The 21,909-nt window shown below is 36.4% G+C and overlaps 1 protein-coding gene across 29 annotated transcripts in view; it reads left to right on the plus strand.

Moving 5' to 3' along the window:
• RBFOX2 (RNA binding fox-1 homolog 2) overlaps nt 1–21,909 on the plus strand; it is a 301,357-nt gene that overhangs the window by 254,883 nt on the left and 24,565 nt on the right. For 15 of the 29 annotated variants that reach the window (XM_060190072.1, XM_060190061.1, XM_060190088.1 and 12 more), the window contains 4 exons: nt 7,648–7,794; nt 9,410–9,463; nt 18,768–18,860; nt 21,752–21,812. In XM_060190072.1, the coding sequence (XP_060046055.1) occupies nt 7,648–7,794; nt 9,410–9,463; nt 18,768–18,860; nt 21,752–21,812 (355 nt within the window). The remainder of the gene's footprint in view (nt 1–7,647; nt 7,795–9,409; nt 9,464–18,767; nt 18,861–21,751; nt 21,813–21,909) is intronic. The other 14 variants (XM_060190089.1, XM_060190062.1, XM_060190067.1 and 11 more) reach the window with 3 other exon arrangements.

The raw sequence follows: 21,909 nt of genomic DNA on the forward strand, positions 1-21,909 counted from the left end.
ATCATGAAATTTTATAAAATATGTTGTAAATACTAGCAAATATAGTTGATGAATCAACATGGATTGTAGTTTCTGGGTTTTTAAAAAATATATAAAATTGCATAATGAGCAGTGTTACTTTCCGCATTTCTAAAATTCAGGGAAAAATATTATTTTTTTAACTTTTCAAAACTACAGAGAATCCTTAAATAAAAATGGAAATACCTTATTATCCAAGAGCATCACTCTCAGGTATCTATCCAAAAGACATGAAAACAGTAATTCGACAGGATATACACCTTATGTTTATTGCTGTACTATTCATAAAAACCAAAACATGGACATTGACAGATAACAGGGTTAAGACATTTTGGGCTGTATATTCAATGGAATGGGGACACAGAACTCTCTGGTGGTGGGAAAGGTATGGAATTATACCTCTGTTACCTTACAATTGTATAGATCAATATTAAATCACTAATAAAAAATTTAAAAAAAAAAACAAAAAGGGGAAAATAATCAGTCAATAAATAAAACATATGCCTTAAAAGCAAATAAACATAACTAAGTCAGATTTTAGAAATCATCTTTTGCCTCCGTTTTACGGGAGGCAATTTTTAAATTTTAAAAAGATGGTATTGTTTCATTCAAGAGTGAAGGGATGGAACTAGAAGTGATAATACTAAATAGAATAATTAAAGAGGTAAAAGGCTACTATCAAATTGTTTCACTCATGTGAAATTATATGACTAAAGCAAGTGAATTTGAAAGAAAGGGGGAAAAAAAGCCAAACTGTCTCTGCGGTATTGTGAAAACTTGTGGGAGAGGAGGCTACAATATAGACACATATGAGTGTGAAACTGTACCTTATTCCTAAAATCTTGTAATTTTGTAAACCAGTGTTAAAACACTATTAATAAAAATTTTTTAACTATATCTATCTTACAATATTGTGATAGCAGCCCTTGTGTCCTAGAAATCAGGTTGAGTTGAGTTTAACTCTCCCTCTCCTCTTTACATTTCCTGAATAAGATGATCTGGTATCTTTTAGTACAAATTTTAGAAGGAGCAAAAAACAAAATATGTGAAATGGGTATCAGCCATAAAATACTTCAAGAACATTTTCTAATACTAGAGGATATTAACATCTGATTTAAAAGATCATAGAATTCTGAGTAAAATAGATCAGAATAAAATAAACCCACAGTGAGGCATATCACTATGAAATTTTAGAACCTTGGATATATTTGGATAGTCTACAAACCAGAGAGAATATGGGGAAAGTCACATGTAAGAAAACAGGAATTGTAATGTCTTTGTATTTCTCAATAACAAAGTTAGACAACAATTGAAAGTCTTTCACATTTCTTTTTTTTTTAATTATCTTTATTTATTTATCGGATAGAGACAGCCAGAAATTGAGAGGGCAGGGGTGATAAGGAGGGAGAGAGACACCTACAACATTGATTCACCACTTGCAAAGTTTTCCCCCCGCACTTGGGGACCAGGGCCTCGAACCTGGTTCCTTGTGCACTGTAGTATGTGCATTCAACCAGGTGTACTACCACCCCTGTCCTTTATATTTCTGAAGGATTTTTTAAAATCTAGAATTCTGTATTCACTCAAGCTGTCATTAACGTGAAGTGGTTAAGTTGATCTTTTCAGATATGAATCAGACTCTCAGTGAATGCTTTGTGCCAAACTGAATTTATTTTTCTTCCTCTTCAGCCTCACAGAGATAAAAATAAGAGATATGAGAAGACATGAGGTCAAATAAATATTGAATAATAAATATTTGAATAATCTACAAGTCAAAATATTATTCCTAAGTTTAGCATTTCCACAGTATCTCAGGTTACATATGTATCTATGTATTAAGTTATAGTATGATAAGAGACTTGGAAAGTAATTCTTTCTCTTTCAGACAATAACAGAACATGTTTATAATGTATAAAGACCTAAAAAGTTTCCATTGTTTCTTTCATAGGAGAATCATAAAATTTTACTCATTTTCCAGCTGTGACAAAATTAAGTCCTCATTTCTAGAATGACGTTTTGAGACTGATCTGCTCTTCATGAAGGCAAAAGGCCCTGAGCTCTCTGTAATGTTGACATATAGCAGATCACCAGGCAGCTGAGTTGTTTGAGAGTGGACATATATAGGCTTAATCATACAGTTGCAGCAAGTAGGGCTGCTGCCTGTCATTACTCACTATAAACTCAGCACATAGGCTCCTGCCCCTTCTCTTTCATCCCCTGCCCAGTGAAGAAGTTGGGTCAGAAAATGACCACAGAAGGGAAAAACAGAACCTTGCAAGGATGTTTATATAGTCAGTAAAGTTGCTTAGCAGCTGATAATAGAAAATAAAGCAAACCAATTGTATGGACTGAGATTTGTCTTAAAACAGTGTGTGACCACCTGCTAAACAAAGAAATAGCCTGAAAACACATTCTCTCTCTGTCCCCTCCCTCCCTCCTTTTTTCTTTATTTCAACAGTTAGTATTCTAGATTGAGGTAAACTTCCAAGTTGAGAATGAGAAAAAGTCAAATGAAAAATATACATTTTAATTGCATCCTATGTGTATTTCCTGTTTTGTTTTCAAATGTATAGAATCCATTTTTCCATCCTTTTAATAACTTCTCTGGCTTTCTTCCTTTGTAAATGTCAGGATGTCTTTGCTTGTTTTCTTTTTTTTAACATTTTATTTATTATTGGATAGAGATAGAGATAAGTTGAGAGCGGAGAGGGAGATAGGGAGAGAAGCAGAGAAACACCTACAGCACTGCTTCACTCATGAAACTCCCCCTGCAGGTGAGGACCGCCTGCCCCCCTCCCCCTTTGCTGGTTTCCTTTCCTTTTTCTTATCTTCTTGGCCTGACTATTTTCTCTTACCTCAAGATACACAACATATTTCATCTCTTGTATGGTTTTTCCCATATTGTCCTCCATCCCAGAAGTCTTGGGCCTTCAGATGAGAGCCTTGACAAAGTGAAGGCATTTGTTCTTCATTTCATTGAGCAGAAAAGAGCACGAGTCAGTGCTGGAAAGGCAGTGGTTTAGCATATTAAGTTGGCCTGCCTGGTTTCAAGTTTCTGTTCTGCCACTTACTATGTGACTTTGGATAGCTACCTAAATCTCTATGCCTTAGTTTCTGCTTTTGTCTGCTGGGGATAACAATAGACCTGCCTCATAGATTTTCATGAGGATTAATGAAAATAATGCCTGTGAAGTACAAAATAACATAGATGTTAAGAACATATACTCTGGAGCCAGACTACCCGGGTTCAAATCCTTGCTATATTACTTCAAGCAATCTGTATTCCCCCAACCCTTCATCTGAAAAGTTGTTCTTGGGACCAAGTAGTGGTGCACCCAATAAAGTATACATGGTACCATGCACAAGAATCTGGGTACAAATACAGGACTCTTGTGGTGGGAATTGTGTGGAATCATGCTCCTCTTATCCTACAGTCTTGCTGATCATTATAAAATCAATAAGAATAAAATTTAAAAGATCAAAACGCTAATAAACATGAAAAAATGTTCAAGTCATTAATTGTCAGATAAATGCAAGTAAAGACAACAATGAGATACCACTTCACTCCTTTGAGAATGTCTTACATCAGAAAAGGTAGCAGCAAATGCCGGAGAGGTTGTGGGGAATAAGGAACCCTCCTGCACTGCTGGTGGGAATGTCAGTTGGTCCAACCCCTGTAGAGAGCAGTTTGGAAAACTCTCAGAAGGCTAGAAGTGGACCTACCCTATTACCCTGCAATTCCTCTCCTGGGGATATATCCTAAGGAACCCAACACACCCATCCAAAAAGATCTGTGTACACATATGTTCTTAGCAGCACAGTTTGTACTAGCCAAAACCTGGAAGCAACCCAGGTGTCCAGCAACAGATGAGTGACTGAGCAAGTGTGGTCTATATAAACAATAGAATACACTCAGCTATTAAAAATGGTGAATTCACCTTCACCCCATCTTGAATGGAGATTGTAAATACCATGTTAAGTAAGATAAGTCAGAAACAAAAGAATGGCTATGGGATGATCTCACTCAAAGGCAGGAGTTGAAAAACAAGATGAGAAGGGAAAACATTAAGCAGAACTTGGACTGGAGTTGGTGTCTTGCACCAAAGTAAATAATGCTGGGGATAGAGGGTGGGGAGAGTTCAGATCCTGCAGCATGATGGCAGAGAAGGACCTAGTGGGGGTTGTATTATTATGTGGAAATGTTATACATATATAATATATATTATATTTTACTGTTGACTGTAAACCATTAATCCCCAATAAAGAAATAAGAAAAACAATAAAATCTTTCGTAACTGTCAAGATAATCCATAATAAAATCACCAGAACAAAAAAACATGGGTTCAAGCCTCCAGTCCCCACCTGCAGAGGGGAATTCCCGCTTCACAAGCAGCAAAACAGTTATGCAGTATTCTCTTTTCCCTCTCACTCTCTATCTTCCCCTCCCCTCTCAATTTTTCTCTGTCTCTATCCAAAATAAGTATGTAATTTAATTTGCTAAAAGTTCTTCTCAGCTAAGAAAAAGTAGGAGTTACTGTCATCATTGCTGAAAGAATTTAACTCCACAGATCTATTCCTAAATGTATAGAGACCCTATAGAAATACCTGCTCATATGCACTGAAAAACAAACAACAGGAATATTAATAGAAACATCCTTTCATCTGTCCCAAAGTGGAAGCAATTCTGTAAAGCCAGATATTAACCAATCTGACTTCTAACTTCCGTGTATTAATAAGATGCAAGAATAGGAGAATTATAATTATGTGTGTGTATTACACAAATGTGACTTAAAAGAAACCACAGATAAGTACAGAATATATAATTCCACTTTTTTAGTTCAAAGCCAGCAAAAATTAATCTGTAGAGTTAGAGAACTGGGTATTTGTAACCTACTGGTGGGAAAATAGTGATGGAGGAGGACTCAAGAGTGCTCCTGGAGCTCTGTTGTTTAATCTGCATAGATGATTACATCGATAACCTATTTTCTTTGTAAAACATATATTAAAATGCATTCAAAAATTTTAATTAAAACAGAGGGCTTGAGAGTTTGTGGAATTAGAATTATTTTTTTATTAAAGAGTAATAAGCACCATAGACAACATATTTTGAAATAATTGTTAGTTTTTATTTACCTTGACACCTGGCACATAATATTACAGATTAACAAATGTAAAACTGTGGTTTGGAGCAGGAATCAGAGTTTTAACTTCTCTCAGAATGATGCATTGTCATCCTGCAGATCAGATCTGGTAATTTACTTTTTTTTTATTATTTTTTTATTATCTTTACTTATTGGATAGAGACAGCCAGAAATCAAGAGGGTGATAGAGAGGGAGAGAGACAGAGAGACCCCTGCAGCACTACTTCACTTGCAAAGCTTTCCTCCTGCAGGTGGGGACTGGGGTTTTGAACCTGAGTCCTTGTGCATTGTAATACATGTGCTCAACCAGGTGCGTCACCACCCGGCCCTGGTAATTTACTTTTTATGTGATTTTTTATGTGAAAGAGTTTTTTTTTTTTTATGTGAAGAGTTTTATGTGATTCATCTATGAAGCATAAATGTATAGGTGTTTGAAGGAGGATTAGATGCATTTGATCCTTTTGTTTATTGCTTTTATGTCTGTGATGCAGTTTTAGTAATTTAATTTCATCTCTGAATATTGTTTTGTTTAGTGTGCATTGTGCTTGGGTTGATGATTGAATCCTTGCATTTTCATAGAGCATTGCTTCATAGCTTTTCTCTCTTCTATTTTTATATCACATGAATCATTGCACATTTAAGCCATCTGCACAGCCTGAATGGAATGAAATAAAAGTTGCCGTCACTTACACTGACATTTGAAATGCTGGCATTCATTTGGAGTTTGTTTCTGATTATCCTTTATATATTTTTTAAGTTTCATACTTCATGGAAACTGCCATCTCTGAGCCAAAAGTATCTCTGTTCAATTTTAACTGAATATTGGTTCAGAGGGAGGGAGCCAGATCTGTTCTTTGTCACCTAGAAGAATCTTTTAGTCTAACTCAGTTGAGGTAACAAATAACAAGAGTAGTATGTTCCACTTCTGGTTTATATGTTGGCCTCAGCAAGCTATCCAGTTTGGCACACACTTCATAGAGAAAAGTAAAAGCAAAATATTCTTTAAAAATACTTCACTTTTTCAATGCCTAGACTGTATATATCACACCTGCTGGATATTTGTCAAAAAATATTTCTCGACATAGTAACATTTTTGAGGACTTGTTGAAAGAAAAAACTAGGTAAACACTTGCTTGGGATGTTACAGAAGAGATTTATGATTAAAAATACACACCTGCACATGCTTTCACCTGGATATATGTGGTTTCAGCATCAGTGTTTTGTGGCAGATTAATCAGGGTCCTTGAAAGTCTTTGACAACCCCAGTAGCTTTTCTAAAAGCAGCTTTGCTCTGGACTACAAAAGGGTGGGCTAAAGTTAGCTGGAATTACAAAATTGGAGAAAGGCATTATAGACTATTTACAAAATGATAATTTTCTTTGTTTTAAGAAGAGTGCCGGGAGTCGGGCTGTAGCTCAGCGGGTTAAGTGCAGGTGGCACAAAGCACAAGGACCGGCATAAGGATCCCGGTTCGAGCCCTGGCTCCCCACCTGCAGGGGAGTCGCTTCACAGGCGGTGAAGTAGGTCTGCAGGTGTCTATCTTTCTCTCCCCCTCTCTGTCTTCCCCTCCTCTCTCCATTTCTCTCTGTCCTATCCAACAACAACAACATCAATAACTACAACAATAAAACAACAAGGGCAACAAAAGGGAATAAATAAGTAAATATAAAATTAAATTAAAAATTTTTAAAAATTTTTAAAAAAGAAGAGTGCCCATTATTACTAATTATCTCCTCCTCACATGTAATATACCTTGGCAACCCAGTAGTGATAAAGTCTGGAACTAATAGAAAGAATAAAATATTTAAAAACCAAAAAAGGAGGAGGAAGAGAAAGAATGAAAAGAAGGAGAACAACAAAAACAGCAACAAAGGAAAGGAGGGAAAGAGAGAAAAATTTCTCAGGGGGGCCAAGTGGTGGGGTACCTGGTAGAGAGTGCATGTTACCATGTCCAAGGACTGGGGTTCAAGCCCCCAGACCCCATCTGCAGGGGGGAAGACGTATGAGTTGTGAAGCTATGCTGCTGGTGTCTCTCTCTCCTTTTCTACCTCCCCATCTCTCTCAATTTCTCTGACTCTAGTCAAGTAATTCTTTTTTTTTAATGATAGAGCAAAAATGCAGTGATCTCCACAGCTAGGTACAATAGAGTCTTAATTATCAAACTGTAAAGATCTCAAAAGTTAAAAACTCTACTAAGAACCTAAGAATGTTGATTTTAATATTTTCGGTTGTCTGGTATATCTCCACATGATCACTTAGTGTTACTGTTACTTCCCATTTTGTTAATGTATAATAAATATTTAAAAGACCTAAATATTGCTTGCTAGTTGTCACATTTTAAATATATATAAATGTTTTTTCTCTCTCTCTAATAAGAAAACTAACTGTTGCTTATAGATGCACTGATGAGTAACTATTTGACATAATGCTGTGAAGTGAAGTGATCCTGTTGTGTTAACTTTTTATTCATTATTGTTTCTTTGCTTAGCAGACAGAAGGGGGCGCACAGACAGATGGCCAGCAGTCACAGACGCAAAGTAGTGAAAATTCAGAGAGCAAATCCACCCCTAAACGGCTGCATGTCTCTAATATTCCTTTCCGCTTCCGGGACCCTGACCTCCGACAGATGTTTGGGGTAAGTCTCTGTTTTGTGTCTTTTCCAGTTAAAATATAATCTAATCCACTCGATGTCTGACTAATCACTAGTACCTTAGGATAAAACTAAAAATAGATTGAAAAAGATCCTGAAGGGCATCAGTATTTTTCATCAGTCTTGAGAAACTTTCCCTACCAATTTGTCTGTTCTAGACATTAACCTTGCAAGTTTCCATGTCCAGAAGATGACCTTGTGATCCAGTTTGCTTGTGACTAAGTGGTTTCTTAGGCTGTGAGGTTTTCATAGCTAAAATCAGGATAAAGATAATATTGCCTGTCTCTCAGAGTGTTTTGAGTGAAGTGGAATAATTCCTGATAAAAATAAATAGTACTTTTGCTTCCTTGCTCATAACTCAACTCTGGTAAAAAAAAAAAAACCAGTATGTAAAGTCAGTTATGGAGGAGTTAGTTTTCTACCATCCATGTGTTCTTCCAGCTCTTTACATTCTCTAGAATTCATTATCACAGAAACATTTAAATTGTGGAGAAGTGAATGACAGCTTACAATATTAGTTTGTTTCTGGGCCTACATGTTGTACCCTGTTTTAATTTAATCAGGCTTTTAATTTGAACTAGGAGCAAGAGGTAATCAGCCTTTTCTTTTTCAATTATGTTAGGATAGCTGCCTATTGCTTTGTCAGAAAAGCAAAGACCCTTCTTTAAGTCATAATTATAGCCACTTCACAGTGACAAAACCCTAGAGCAAAGTTCTGTCACAATCTGCTCACTACGTCAGTGTGTTTTACACATCGAAGGCAAGGCCTGAGTTGAGATTGAGTGATGTTCTTAAAGAGCTTCTACAAAGAAAATGGCAGCCAGCTGTTCTCCATCTCTACAGAAAAGAGAAAATACAAAGAACACATAAGGAACGTAGTTTAGGGGCCAGGAGATAAACTTCCCTGGTAGAACACAGACTTTACTATGTATGAAGACCCAGATCCAGACCCAGGTCCTTAAAAGAAAGGCAACCCTTACTCTAGACGGATAAAAATGCTTTTTTTTTTTTTTGCCTCCAAGGTTCCGTGCTAGCACTATGAATCCAGTGTGCCTGGTGGCCATCTTTTTTTTCCATTTTATTGAATAGGACAGAGAAAAACTGAGAGAGAAGAGGAAGATAGAGAGGAAGAGAGATTGATGGACACCTGCAAACCTGCTTCATCACTTGTGAAGTATCCTCCCTGCAGGTGGAGAGCTGGCACCTCCAACTGGATCCTTACACTTAATACTACATGCACTTAACCAGGTGCATCATTGCCCAGCCCCTAGATGCATGTGAAAATGCAAAAGCAAGCAAACTCTTAAGACATCATGTAAACCTTTGTTTTGTAGAATATGCATAGAAGTAAAATGGCCCTCCTACTTAAAGGCATTTCCTTCTTTCCTTAATGTTTCTTTTTATTATTAGTAAATAAAGGTGGACAGTGTACTACATGTGAGTAAATTGAAAAGAAGAAATTACTGACTTAGTGATAAGGAAAACTCAGAAACTAGTATTGGAACCTAACAGAAGAAAAACCTTTGTTTTTTTCATGGGAAGGTAATGTATGTGGATAAAAAGCTGATCATAAACAAATGTTTTATTTTTGTCTCTGCAGCAGTTTGGCAAAATCCTAGATGTAGAAATAATCTTTAATGAACGTGGCTCTAAGGTAAGCCCCATTTTAGTATTAAGTGTGTTTGGTTTCTTTTTTAGTTTTGTTTTATTTTAAAGAGCAAATAATCAGAAAATGTTGGCTCTTCTTGAAGTCTGCAAAAAGCATCCCACTATCTAGCTTTGATTAAATTATATATAAATTAAGCGGAATTGTACCTAAATAAGGGAGAACAGTAAAGTAGAAATGAGAGGACTGAAGAGAGAAGAGTGTAGCAGTAAAGATGACAGGATGTAGGAGACCCCAGTCATCTATCAGACTTAACCTTGGCCCAAGTTTCTTATTTTAAAGAAAGAAGACCCAAAAAAATGAAATTTTTTTTAACTTTTTTATTGCGGCCAGATTATCACTGGGGCTCAGTGCCTACACAATAAATCCACTGCTTCTGGCAGCCATTTTTTCCTTCTTTGTTTTGTTTGATAAGACAAAGACATTGAGAAGGGAGGGATAGAGGAAGAAACAGCTACAGCAGTACCTCACCACTAGTGAAACTTAACCCCCTGCAGGTGGGGACCAGAGGTTTGAGCCTGGTCCTTACACATAGTAACGTGTGCACTCAATCAGATGGGACACCACCAGGCCCCATAAAGTGGAATTTTATGTGTATTCTGAATTATATCAAAACAATTCAGCTTTTTAAAATTGCATACTTAGAACTAGTGTTTTAGTCATTCACCTGACTTGCTTTCTCTTTTGAATAAATTTTGACAAAACCTAACTACAATGAGTACTCAAGAATTCTCCACATGTGGTATGGTTAAACCATACCACATTTCCAAACTTAAGATATAGAGTCATTTCACTTACTGTTTTAGTGAGTTGGATTTTCTACATAAAAATGAAAGTAGTGATAGTATACAGTTAGATGTATGCATTGTCTTTCTAAATGCGTTCTCTATAAGATACAAAATTTTTTATTAAAATTTGTTCTCTGTTAATCATTACCATTGTCAATTCCCAATCTATAGGACTAAGAAGTTTTATTTATGAAAGTAAACAATTGTGGCTTTAGGAGTAAAAGAGTGATAAAACATTATAGTTATATAAAAAATAAATCTAATGAGACAGTTTGGGAAAGTTTTATTTGAAAGTTTTCTTCTGCCTCAGCCAATAAAACATACCCCCACAATCACTATCAGCAGTGGACAGGCTTGTAAATAGTCACCTTGCTATGTCAGTTCTACTTACATGTTTAGGTGAGACCAATTTTAATTAATTTTCACTTGATCATCCCTACTAAACTTTGAAAATAACTGTTGGCTGTGATTAAGATTTACTTATTCATTAATTTATGTATTTGAGTGAAAAAAAATGAAACAGAGCATCAGTAACATATGTGGTCAAACTCAGTACTTTATGCTTACAAGTTCAGCGTCCTAGCTGGTGAGTAACTCTCTGAGCCACTCCTGGCTTTGACTAAATCTCTTCTAAAAATGCAATTTAAGAAAAACTAATTTAAGCATAATATGAGTTAAACTTTACTTGTCTTCAATCTCCTACTCCAAATTTACCATTTTAAGGACTTAATAACATGTCTGTAGAATGATATACACTTTCTGCCCCCATCTGTACTCATACAAATATGTGTTCTGTTCTAATGTTCCTGAACATTATTCCCTTCCTTTATAGAATATATCAACACTAAAAGTTTCTATTATGACTAAATTAGTAGTTTAATAGTTAAGGATGTAATTATACACTAAACATCCAGCTTTCAGTTAAAACAAAAAAGATTAATATCCTATACAGAAATTTCTTCAGCACTTAACTTGGTAAGTATTTTTAAGGTGAAATTTATTGATCATATAGCTATCAAAATTGTTTATTCTTATAATTTCCTCACAAGTTGAATTTCAATTACTTTGTTGTATAATTTCTTTTTTTTCTGACCTTTTTAGATACAGGGTGGAGAGATGACAGTGCTTTAAAGATGAAACATATGAATGTAAATAAACATGTGAAGATTTTTGACAGTTCTGTTTACCTAAAGTAATAATTTACATGTTTGTGGTTAAGTGTATGTACTTAAGATATTCTTAACTAGAGTCTAACAGAAGCCCAGTAATTTCATCTGGCATTAAGGACTTGCTGCCTGTCGAGAAAATAATGTGACTGAAACCTTACGAAGCAAAGGAAATTGATCTTAAGGCTCCTTCCACTGACTTTAAGGGTTTGCCTACTGCTGGAAAACTGGAAATGTATTCAATCTGAATGCTTATCCCCTGTAATTTTCATTTTAAAATGGTACAAACCTTCCTTTGCTTTTTTTGGGGAGAGGCATATGCTGTGTCTCTCAGCTTGATGCTGTGTCCTCACTGCCCTTTTTTTCCTTGGGCTGCTAAAAGGCAGACAGACTGTACTAACTAGTATACTTTCTAAAACAAAGCACAGAACTGAACATCACTCTGGATCTGCCTTCAAGTACTGATAAAAACTTTCTCTTCATCTTTTGCCCTCCTTAAGTGTTACTTGAGGTTTTTGCTGAAATGGATTCTCCTGAAACTGTTCTGAGACTCATAATAGAGATTTATATTCTACTCAAAACTTAGATGCCTCTTTGGGGACCCACCTAAGATTAATTCATTAAAACTTTTTGTAAATTCAGTTTAGTTTCTCCTCCATTTAATATTTGGGTTGGCTACAAAATTATAGCATATCTTGAGAAACTCAAAAAAGAGAAACATGTGGTGCTATTGTTTAGTTAAGAGTTGCTCAGACTTTTGACAGTTTCCACCCTGTCTACAAGGCATGAAGGGTAGAATTTCTGTTTTCCACAGAGTAATTTCTTGTTGACTATTTCCCTTTTTTATTCTTTTGTATTTGTATTCTGGATTTTGTCTACCTCCATTTTAGAATGTATATATATGTGTATATAATTTGCATACATACCTGTACATATGTCATGTGATTTTCAAAAAAAATACTTCTCTGGAAGTTAGGTCTGCTGTTATTAACTTACTATAATTAACTGAAAGGATGACTATTATTTTGTTCTTTTTTGAAAGTACAGTTAGAGTGTCTGATGAAAAATGGTACCCTTGCAAAAAAAAATAATAATTAGCTAATGTACTCACATAGGATGTAGAAAATGATTATATGGACATCTCTAATTTACTGATTCTCAGGATTTCACCAATGATAAAGCATTACCACAAACAGTAAGAAAATAATATATTGATGTCTTTTTTATCCCTCAAAGTATTATAATTTTAACTGTAAATTATATTATCATTCTCTTTAAAGATCCTTTGAGTGAAACTTTTTAAAAGCACTCCTGTACATACCATTATAAAAGGAAAACATGATATTCAATGAGAAGTAGAAAAGGGAAAAGGCCTATGTAGTTCATTAAAGAGAATATTTACTATTTTCGTATATTTCCTTCCAGTCTTTTTTCCTAGCATAGGAATTTTTTTTTCCCCACCAGGTTTATTGCTAGGGCTTGGTACCTGCACCACGAATCCACTGCTCCCAGCAACCATTTTTTTCTTTGTTCTATTTTTTATTTGAGAGGACAGAGAATTTGAAAGAGATGGGGAGATATAGAAGTGTGGAAACCTGGGAGTCGGGCTGTAGCGCAGCGGGTTAAGCGCAGGTGGCGCAAAGCACAAGGACCGGCATAAGGATCCCGGTTCGAACCCCGGCTCCCCACCTGCAGGGGAGTCGCTTCACAGGCGGTGAAGCTGTCTGCAGGTATCTATCTTTCTCTCCTCTTCTCTGTCTTCCCCTCCTCTCTCCATTTCTCTCTGTCCTATCCAACAACGACAACAACAATAATAACTACAACAATAAAAAAAAAAAAACAAGGACAACAAAAGGGAATAAATAAATAAAATAAATATTAAAAAAAAATAAAAAAGAAGTGTGGAAACCTACTTTACCACTCATAAGATCTTTTAAAAAACTCTAAGTAATGGTCACTGAGTTTAATTCCCAGAACTCTTAACTTTGCATTCTCTTTGCCAGCCACTTTTAATTGCTTAGAGCTTTACTCTTCAGATTGTACTTGCCGCCCTCCTACCAACTATCTCTCATAACAAATTGTTTGTGGTAATTCTCAAGCTTATTAAATAAAGAAATACACAGAGTCTAACATTTTATTTTTCTATAAAATTTTGTTAAAATATTTCTGGTTATAGCTGTCCCTTGAAGGTACATGCATTACAAATTCTAACTATGTAGGAGCACTTCACCTGTTCATCCAGAACTATTTATCAGGGCCATAAAAGAATTATAAAACAGAGCAAGCAACATCTACAGAGACTTCAGAAAATTTTTAGTTAATGTGTACTCATTACTTCTCTCAGGTGGATTTCTAGAATGATAGGCATCTGGGTTTGAGGTAGGCTTAAGTTTTAGATGGAGTTAGGGAAGGAAAAAGTCTATCTATTCCTATACCACAGATTCAAGTAATGTGCTGTGTGTGGTTTTTTTTATCTGTTTCCCTAACTTTTAAAACTAAGGAAAAAGAAATTTATTTCAAAATACTGTCTTTTGAACTGTGAATTTCAGTAAAATTTGAATAAATACTATTGAGGTGAAATGTTTTTCATTAAATTTGAAACAGAATTAATAGTGCATGTGTTCCCAAAAGATTTAGTTTATTTTCTTTTGTTACCATTTTATAAATTTTAGTTTTATTTTTCTTTTATTTATTTTTAAACTTCTTTGTTCTGGCCATATCCAGGAGAACCATCTGCTTTTGATTTCTCCCTTAAACGTTACATGGTAAATTTCCTTTCTCATTCTTCTGAGATGGAAAGATTCAAAAACTACACATTTTAAAAATATTTTTTACAGTGTTCATCCTATTGCTTGTTATTTATTGCAGCTTGAGGCCAGACTAAAAAGGTAACAGTTACTTGGTTCCTGTATACCCCAAATGATAAATAAATATCAAAACAGGTATTAAAAATCAGTGTCACAGTTGGTTGAAGTTTTAGCCACAGTCATGCATCTAACACTCCTCCATTGCGAAAAGATAGCTAATATAGTCAATAAATTACTAATACAGTCCTGGTGTGCTTGAATTATTAATGTGGAAGCATGTGGAGGACTGAGGACCATGAGTAAGAGGATAAAGCACAAAGACTTGCTTCACCCAGTACCATGACCTCAATGAGCATTTGAAATGTTGTGACTCTAAAGTGAAGTGTGTTCTAAGTGTAAAGTTCACACTAGTCTCAAAGGCTTAGTTTCAAAAAGCACTATTAAACACCTCGATAGTGATCACGTTCATATTGCCATAATGAAATGATAGTCTACTGTTTATAGTGAGCCTAATGTAATATTGCCCAGGCAATGGCTCACCTGGTAACAATGGAGAGAGGGATTTATTAGAGGTCTAGGCCCATCATGCCTCTTTGGGAATCTCAGGACTCCCCAATTAGGGACCCAGCTGATGGGGTGGCCTGATAGTGACTAAAGAGTCATCGTTAAAGTATGCTAGTCTCTTGCCCTTATTCAGCTTTTGCAGTCCTTGCTTTGATGAGTTTAGCTTTGGAGTGAGTGAAAGAACTGTAATGGGAAGTAGGTGAGGAGGGTATCTTAAGTCTAAGTAGACACTGTTTCATTATGAACTTTATGCTGACTCACTACAGACTATTGTGTATTTTTGCTTTCAGGTATATATTTTGCCCTGATTTATGAATACATGTGAACATGTGTTCTATCTTACGGAACCTGGTCTATATCTAGGTTTTGGGACTTTATTAGGAAGTGAACCTCCTGGAATGGAATTAGAGAATACTATGAAAGGAAAGGTCTCACCCGAGTAATGAGGGTGAAGGGTTAACATTCCATGCCTGACGTCTCTGGACACAGTCTGAAGTAAAGCATGCTGAAGTGGTACTCATTGCATTGATTAGGTTGGGATCGGTGGATCCAATATCATTTGGTATGAATTGAGAGAAGCATGCAGGAAAGGAGCCCCACCCTAGAGGTTCCAGGACTGGGGGAAATATAGGCTCTGGAAGCTGGAGGTTCCTGCTGTCTTAGGGTTTAAGAAGGCAATACATATTTATTGCTATAATCACATTATTTGGCAATTGGGTTAACTTTGAAATATCCATGTTAGGATTTGCAATATCATACACAACATCACCATAATTTATGTCCTTTGACATTATTTGTATATAGCTGTGCCACCAGTTGCTTCTGTTCTCCCTTGTCTAAGCTTTTAAGAAAGTCAACATATTAAAGACTCAGCCTATGTATTAAAAGGTTTGTGATTTAAAAAGTTTGAGACATTCAATCAATTTTCCCCTCTCATATTAATTAAATAGTGATTTATATGACTCCAAATTAATAGGAGTGTACATAAACACCATTCCCACCTCTGAAAGACTGTCCCCACCCCTCCTCCCCTTCTCCCCCCCCCCCAAAGCTGAACATCCACTCTCACTCTCAACCCAGGTTTTTTACTTTGGTGCCCTACTCCAATCGAGTTAATATTCTTGAAACCAAATAGTAGGGGCCAGAAGGTGGCTCACCCAGTAGAGCTCACATATTATAGTGCACAAAGACCTGGGTTCAAGTCCCAGGAGAAAGCTTCACAGAGGTAAAGCTGTACTGCATATCTCTCTCTCACACTCACTTCCTCTCTCTCTCTCTCTATTTCTATCTCTCTCTATCTCTCCCCTCCTCCTCTTCCTCTTCCTGCATTTCCCCTTCCCTTCTCATTTTCTCTCTCTATCCAAAATTAATTAAATTAACTAAACCAACTAGTAAATATGATAATAATACATGAAGATGATTTGATGGGGGAAAAAATCACATTTCAAATTTCAGCTTGAAAATATTTAAAAACACTATACAGGAAACACCATCCTAATCACAGATTTTAATTCTTTAAGGTATATATTGATTTCCTATTGTTTCTAAATAAATTTCAATACCAATTTATTACCTCACAGTTCTGGAGATCAGAAGTCCAAAATGGGTTCCACTAGGCTAACAACATATCCATGGGCTGCTTGCTCTCAGGTGGTTCTAAGGGGTAATTCACTTCTTGCCTTTTTCCAGCTTCTGAGGGTGCCTGTGCTTCTTGTCCCTTTGTCCTCTTTCCCTCTTCAGAGCCAGCAATAGTCTTCCTCTGGCTGCTTCAGTTTGATTCTGACTCTCCCATTTCCCTCTTTCTTTTCTAAGTGCCCTTGTGATTACACTGGGATCACGTGGATAATCCGGGATAATCTCTCTATCTAATAGTCATTAATTTAATCACATCTGTAAATCCCTTTTGCCATATGAGGCAACATATACACAGGGCCCAGGGATTAGGACATGGAACAATTTGAGGGGTGGGGTAGGGATGGCATTATTCTGCCTGGTACGAGACCTATTTATCTTCAAAGGGAAAAAGGAAATCCACTTGCCTCTGTTACATATCAGGAGATCTGTAATCACCAAAGCTTTCTTCCTTACCCTCGGTCAAGATTGCTTTACTTTTGTAACTTTGATATCTTGATTAGCATTTCCTTTGGAGTATAACCATTTTTCTTTGTTCAAAAAAGAAAAACATTTTAAAAGCATTAGAGGGACCGGTGGTGGCATGCCCGGTTGAACGCATATGTTACAGTCCTCAAGGACCCAGGTTTGAGCCTCTGGTCCCGATGTGCAGGTGGAAAGCTTTGCAAGTGGTAAAGCAGTGCTGCAGGTGTCTCTCCCTCTCCCGCTCAATCTCCCCTACCTTCTCAATTTCTGGCTATCTCTGTCCAATAAAGATAATTTAAAAACTTTTAAAAAATCATCAAATTTTTTTTTTAAAGCATTTGAGTGAAATTCTGTTTCTGAATATTGAAAACATAAGAAAGCCCTATTCAAGGGGGTTGAGTGGTAGTGCAGTGGGTTAAGCACACATTGTGCAAGGACAAGCATAAGGATTCCAGTTCCAGTCCCTGGCTCCCCACCTGCAGGAGGTTGCTTCACAAGTGGTGAAGTAAGTCTGCAGGTATCTACCTTTCTCTCCCCCTCTCTGTCTTCCCCTCCTCTTTCGATTTCTCTCTGTCCTATCCAACAACGGTGACATCAATAACAACAACAATAAAACAAGGACAACAAAAGGGAAAGATTAAAAAAAAAAAGAAAGGAAACCCTATTCAAGTGGGCATTAATATCAGGCTTTGTCACTTGCTGATGGTAAAACATAAGTGCTTGTGATGCCACTCTACAATATTTTGGATGCCAGTTTTATATCACAGATGTTCTACCAGCATACTTTAGAAAAGAGATTCATAGAGCACACTTAACAATTAGAGTTGAGAAACTTGGGATTTTAGGGCTGATATAGCTCAGTAAGCAGAATACTGAATTGAAAGCTTAACTTGCAATTTTTTTTCTCCATTAGCTTTAGAAAGAGACTACAGGAAAAGGAGGGAGATCTTGGTGAGGCCTAGGTTCTTCTCTGCAGTTTGCCTCCATTTCTTTACCATCAAAAATGACACCTGCAGCTCTGTCCTTTCTGTCCTGTGATGGTGCAATCATTACACAAAGATTATATATATAGACACCTAGATTAAGGTGAAAACTTAATTTTTTAATATTTAGTTTTTTTATTGAAGCAGTAGCTTCACTTTTTTTTTAAGTTATTATTGTTGCATAGGACAGAGAAATGGAGAGAGGAAAGGAAGACAGACGGGAAGAGAGAAAGACAGATCTACCTGCAGACCAGCTTCACCACTTGTGAAGCGACTCCCCTGCAGGTGGGGAGTCGGGCTCGAACCGGGTTCCTTACACTAGTCGTTGTGCATTGCGCCACCTGTGCTTAACCCACTGCGCTACAGCCTGACTCCCTAATTAGTTATTTTTAATGAGGGAGAGTTAGAGGAAGGAGAGAGAGGAAGCAAAGTACTGCTCAGCTCTGGTTTATGGTGGTGCTGGGGATTGAACTTGAGACCTCAGAGCCTCAGGTATGAAAGTCTTTTGCAGAACCATTATGCTGTCTCTACAACCTTAACATTTTAAAAACATGTTCAGATTTTTTGGTGACTAGTTTGACCCACGTAACTCTATACCTTAGTTTTAGTCTGGCCTCACATGCTTTATGTTTCATTTATTATTTTGTTGTTAATTAAATTATTACTGTTGTTGTTATCACTACTACTGTAGCTTTTTACTCTTATTAGATTTAATTTTCTTTTACACAATATGCATGGTCCAAAAAAAAAATGTGACTTTGGGAGAGTATTGCTGAGTTGCTGCTGATAACAGTTTTATACTGTGATATTTTCTCTCTATTTATCAAGAGATTGATACTTCAATATAACGATGTGCATGTTTTCCCCCCTTCTCCCGCTGCATGCAGGGATTCGGGTTCGTAACTTTCGAGAATAGTGCTGATGCAGACAGGGCCAGGGAGAAATTACACGGCACCGTGGTAGAGGGCCGTAAAATCGAGGTGCATGTCTTCAATAATTCAAATTCTGGTTTATATTTGTGTGTGTGTGTGTGTGTGTGTGTGTGTGTATTGCCTCACTTATTTCACTTATTTAGAACCCTGTCTTGTTTGTGTGTGCACACATGTATGTTTGTGTTTTTGTGTCCCTCACCTTTAACTAAAATGTATAAAAATAACACTTCTATCCTTTTTTGTTGTTGTTATTTGGGAGTTTTAATCTTGATTTACTTGTGTGAGTGTGTTTGTATATTTGTTTTTCGTTCACTTTTTTCCTCCTTCAAAATACTCATCCTTCTGCTCTCTTGATTTTTTTTTTTTCCCCTTTGCTTAAGTTTGCAAGACTCAATTCCTATGATTAGGCCAAAAAAAAGAAAGACTAACTTTAAAAAAAAAATGTCTGGAAACATTATGTCCTGTAGTATATCAAGGACTAGCCAGTATCCTCTCCCTCTTGGGAGGCCAGTTTACCTCCATGTGCATGTGATAAGAAATAAAAGGTTGCAGAAGTGGTAGGGAGGGAGGGATGAATCCAAAACACCTATAGTTTTATTATTGTTATTATTATTACTGATTTAATGTAGTTTTAAACTATTTAATCTCAAGAATTTCAGCAGTTAATGGATGTAATCCTCAAAGGGTTTGCTGGTGGGCTGGCCATGAACTGGTACGGTGATTGACTCAGCCCTTTTCTAACCATTGCAATGAAGGTCAACTGGCTCCTGACTCCTTTTCTCAGTTTTTTAAAGTATTAAATATAAAAACCACCATTTTGAGTAAGATGTCTGCATATTTTGCCTCCCCCCCCTTTCCAATGGTTTAGCATTTAGGGCCCTTCACTTGACCCACTCTTTCCATGGTAACTATACACAATGCTGGCGATGGCACCCGTTGGGTTGGCGGTAAGTGAAACAAAAGTGCTAGAGAAGAAGCTTTTTAAAATGTAATTACAAAACAATTAAATAAGAAAGAAAAAGTCCATCTGCCATCTCACATTAACACTACAAAATGTGACTTGACTTGTTGCTCCTCTTCCTTTCCTTTCCCCCTTTTATTTATTTTCAATGCTGTTGAGTAATGCTGCCTGGACTTTGGATGTACATATTGTTTTGTAGCAGCCTGGGCTGTTTGATTACTGACATCATGGTGATTTTTTTCCCCACTTGCACATCTTACTCAGATTTACTGAACTCCAGTTTGGCTGGTTTTATTAATGCACTTCCTGTCCCTACTTCCTTTTCCTACTTCTCTTTCCTCAACTTCTGTTTGTAGCTGTGACTGTTCTTTCTGAGTCCTTGACAGCTCTCTTCCTTGCCTTTGACTCCCTTCCTATTCCTTTCTGCCTCCTTCTGCTCCTCTTCACCTCCCTGCTTTTTTACCACTTCTTTCTGTTTTATGCAGCTATTGATCTCTTTTGCTGACTGGTGATTTCTGTTTGGTTTTGGCCATTTTTCTTTTTGAGTGCTTGCTTGCTGTCTGCTCTCACCCAGCTAGTGTAAGCCCTGTTCCATTCTAATCCTTGTCTGTGAGCCTCGCTTTCCACTTTCTCCCCTTTCCAAACTTGAATTTTTTTTTATTTTATTTGTGTGAGTGTGTCTTTTAACTGCATGCACTCAGTCTCATCATTGTTGTATCCCATTCTTTCTTTTTTAAATGTGAAATGTCAGTATTATTTGGTGGGCAAACTAGAGTAAATGGAGTTTCAAGCTCTCCTCGTGTAGGAGGATTGTCTCTATTTCAATTTTGAAGGCATTTTTACATTCCAGATCTGTGTAAAATTGGTCTTTTCACAACACAAATTTCTCACTATACATAGCATAATAAATGTATCACTTAACACAGATTCCCAAAGGCAAAACAAGCAATTGTATTTTCTATGTTTCATAATTATCTTACAAAAATTCTATTTTATGACCTGACATCACAGTCTATAATCAGGTGCTGTGGTGAGCTTTGAGAATCCTGGCTTCCAAACTTCATTCAGTTTTCTGTTATCAGCATCATCTTTGTAACCACTGAGAATTTATTGGCACAACTCTGTGAATAGTAGAGAATACTATGAAACAAAAGAAACATAAGCTTTCTTATTCCCTGTTATTTGAACTGCCTAATATATAGGTCTTCTAGGAAAAGGGGGAGGAAAGTGTTTATATATTTATAAACATATAATCTAAAAAATTCAAACCAGTCCAAGACTGTCAGCATTTAAAAATCTAAGTTCCTATACTTGTTCACTAGCCTCAGGCAGTTCAGTTTTACACAAGCATATTAAAAATGCTAATCAATAGAACAGGTGAGACTTACTGATTTATTTTCTTTCCATGAACCTATTTCCTGACCTATGCCGCAAGTCTTTATATTTTCTTTCTCTGTTTAAGAGAGCTCCAAAGAACTTGCAAATACATATTTTCTTCAGAATAATCACTGCTAAATTAGTGCTAATTTTCTTTTTTTAATGCTTCTTGTTTATTTCTTATTCATCACATAGAGATAGAAATTAAGAAGGAAGAGAAACATACAGAAGGAGAAAGAGAGACACCTACAGCCCTGTTTCACCACTTGTATAGTTTTCCTCCTGCAAGTGGGGCCCAGGGATTTGAACCAGGATCCTTGTGCATTATAACATGCACTCAACTGGATGTGCCACCAGCAATCTTCTGCTAATTTTCTACTGGAGACCTAGAAACTGCATTTTACTCTTGTTAAACCCCCTTTAATAAACATGTTAATTAAAATGCTATATATTAATATTTTATATTGCTATATTATTTAAATCTGTTAAATATGTTCTGAAATTTGTATTTTAAACTTCAATGCTTTGTTATTAAATTAGCAACTTCATATTCCCTAATGTGGTCTCCTTCCTACCCCTTCTTTCTACTCTTAATTTTTAGGTGAATAATGCAACAGCACGTGTAATGACCAATAAGAAGATGGTCACACCTTATGCAAATGGTAAGAGGGTCACATCATCTTTACAAGGTCCTTTAATCTTGTGTAAATTTACAAGCTTTCATAAACTTCAAAGAATCTCTGTTGATTTTATTCCTTA

Source organism: Erinaceus europaeus, chromosome 4, assembly GCF_950295315.1.
Source record: "Erinaceus europaeus chromosome 4, mEriEur2.1, whole genome shotgun sequence".
In the NCBI taxonomy this organism is placed as follows: domain Eukaryota; kingdom Metazoa; phylum Chordata; class Mammalia; order Eulipotyphla; family Erinaceidae; genus Erinaceus; species Erinaceus europaeus.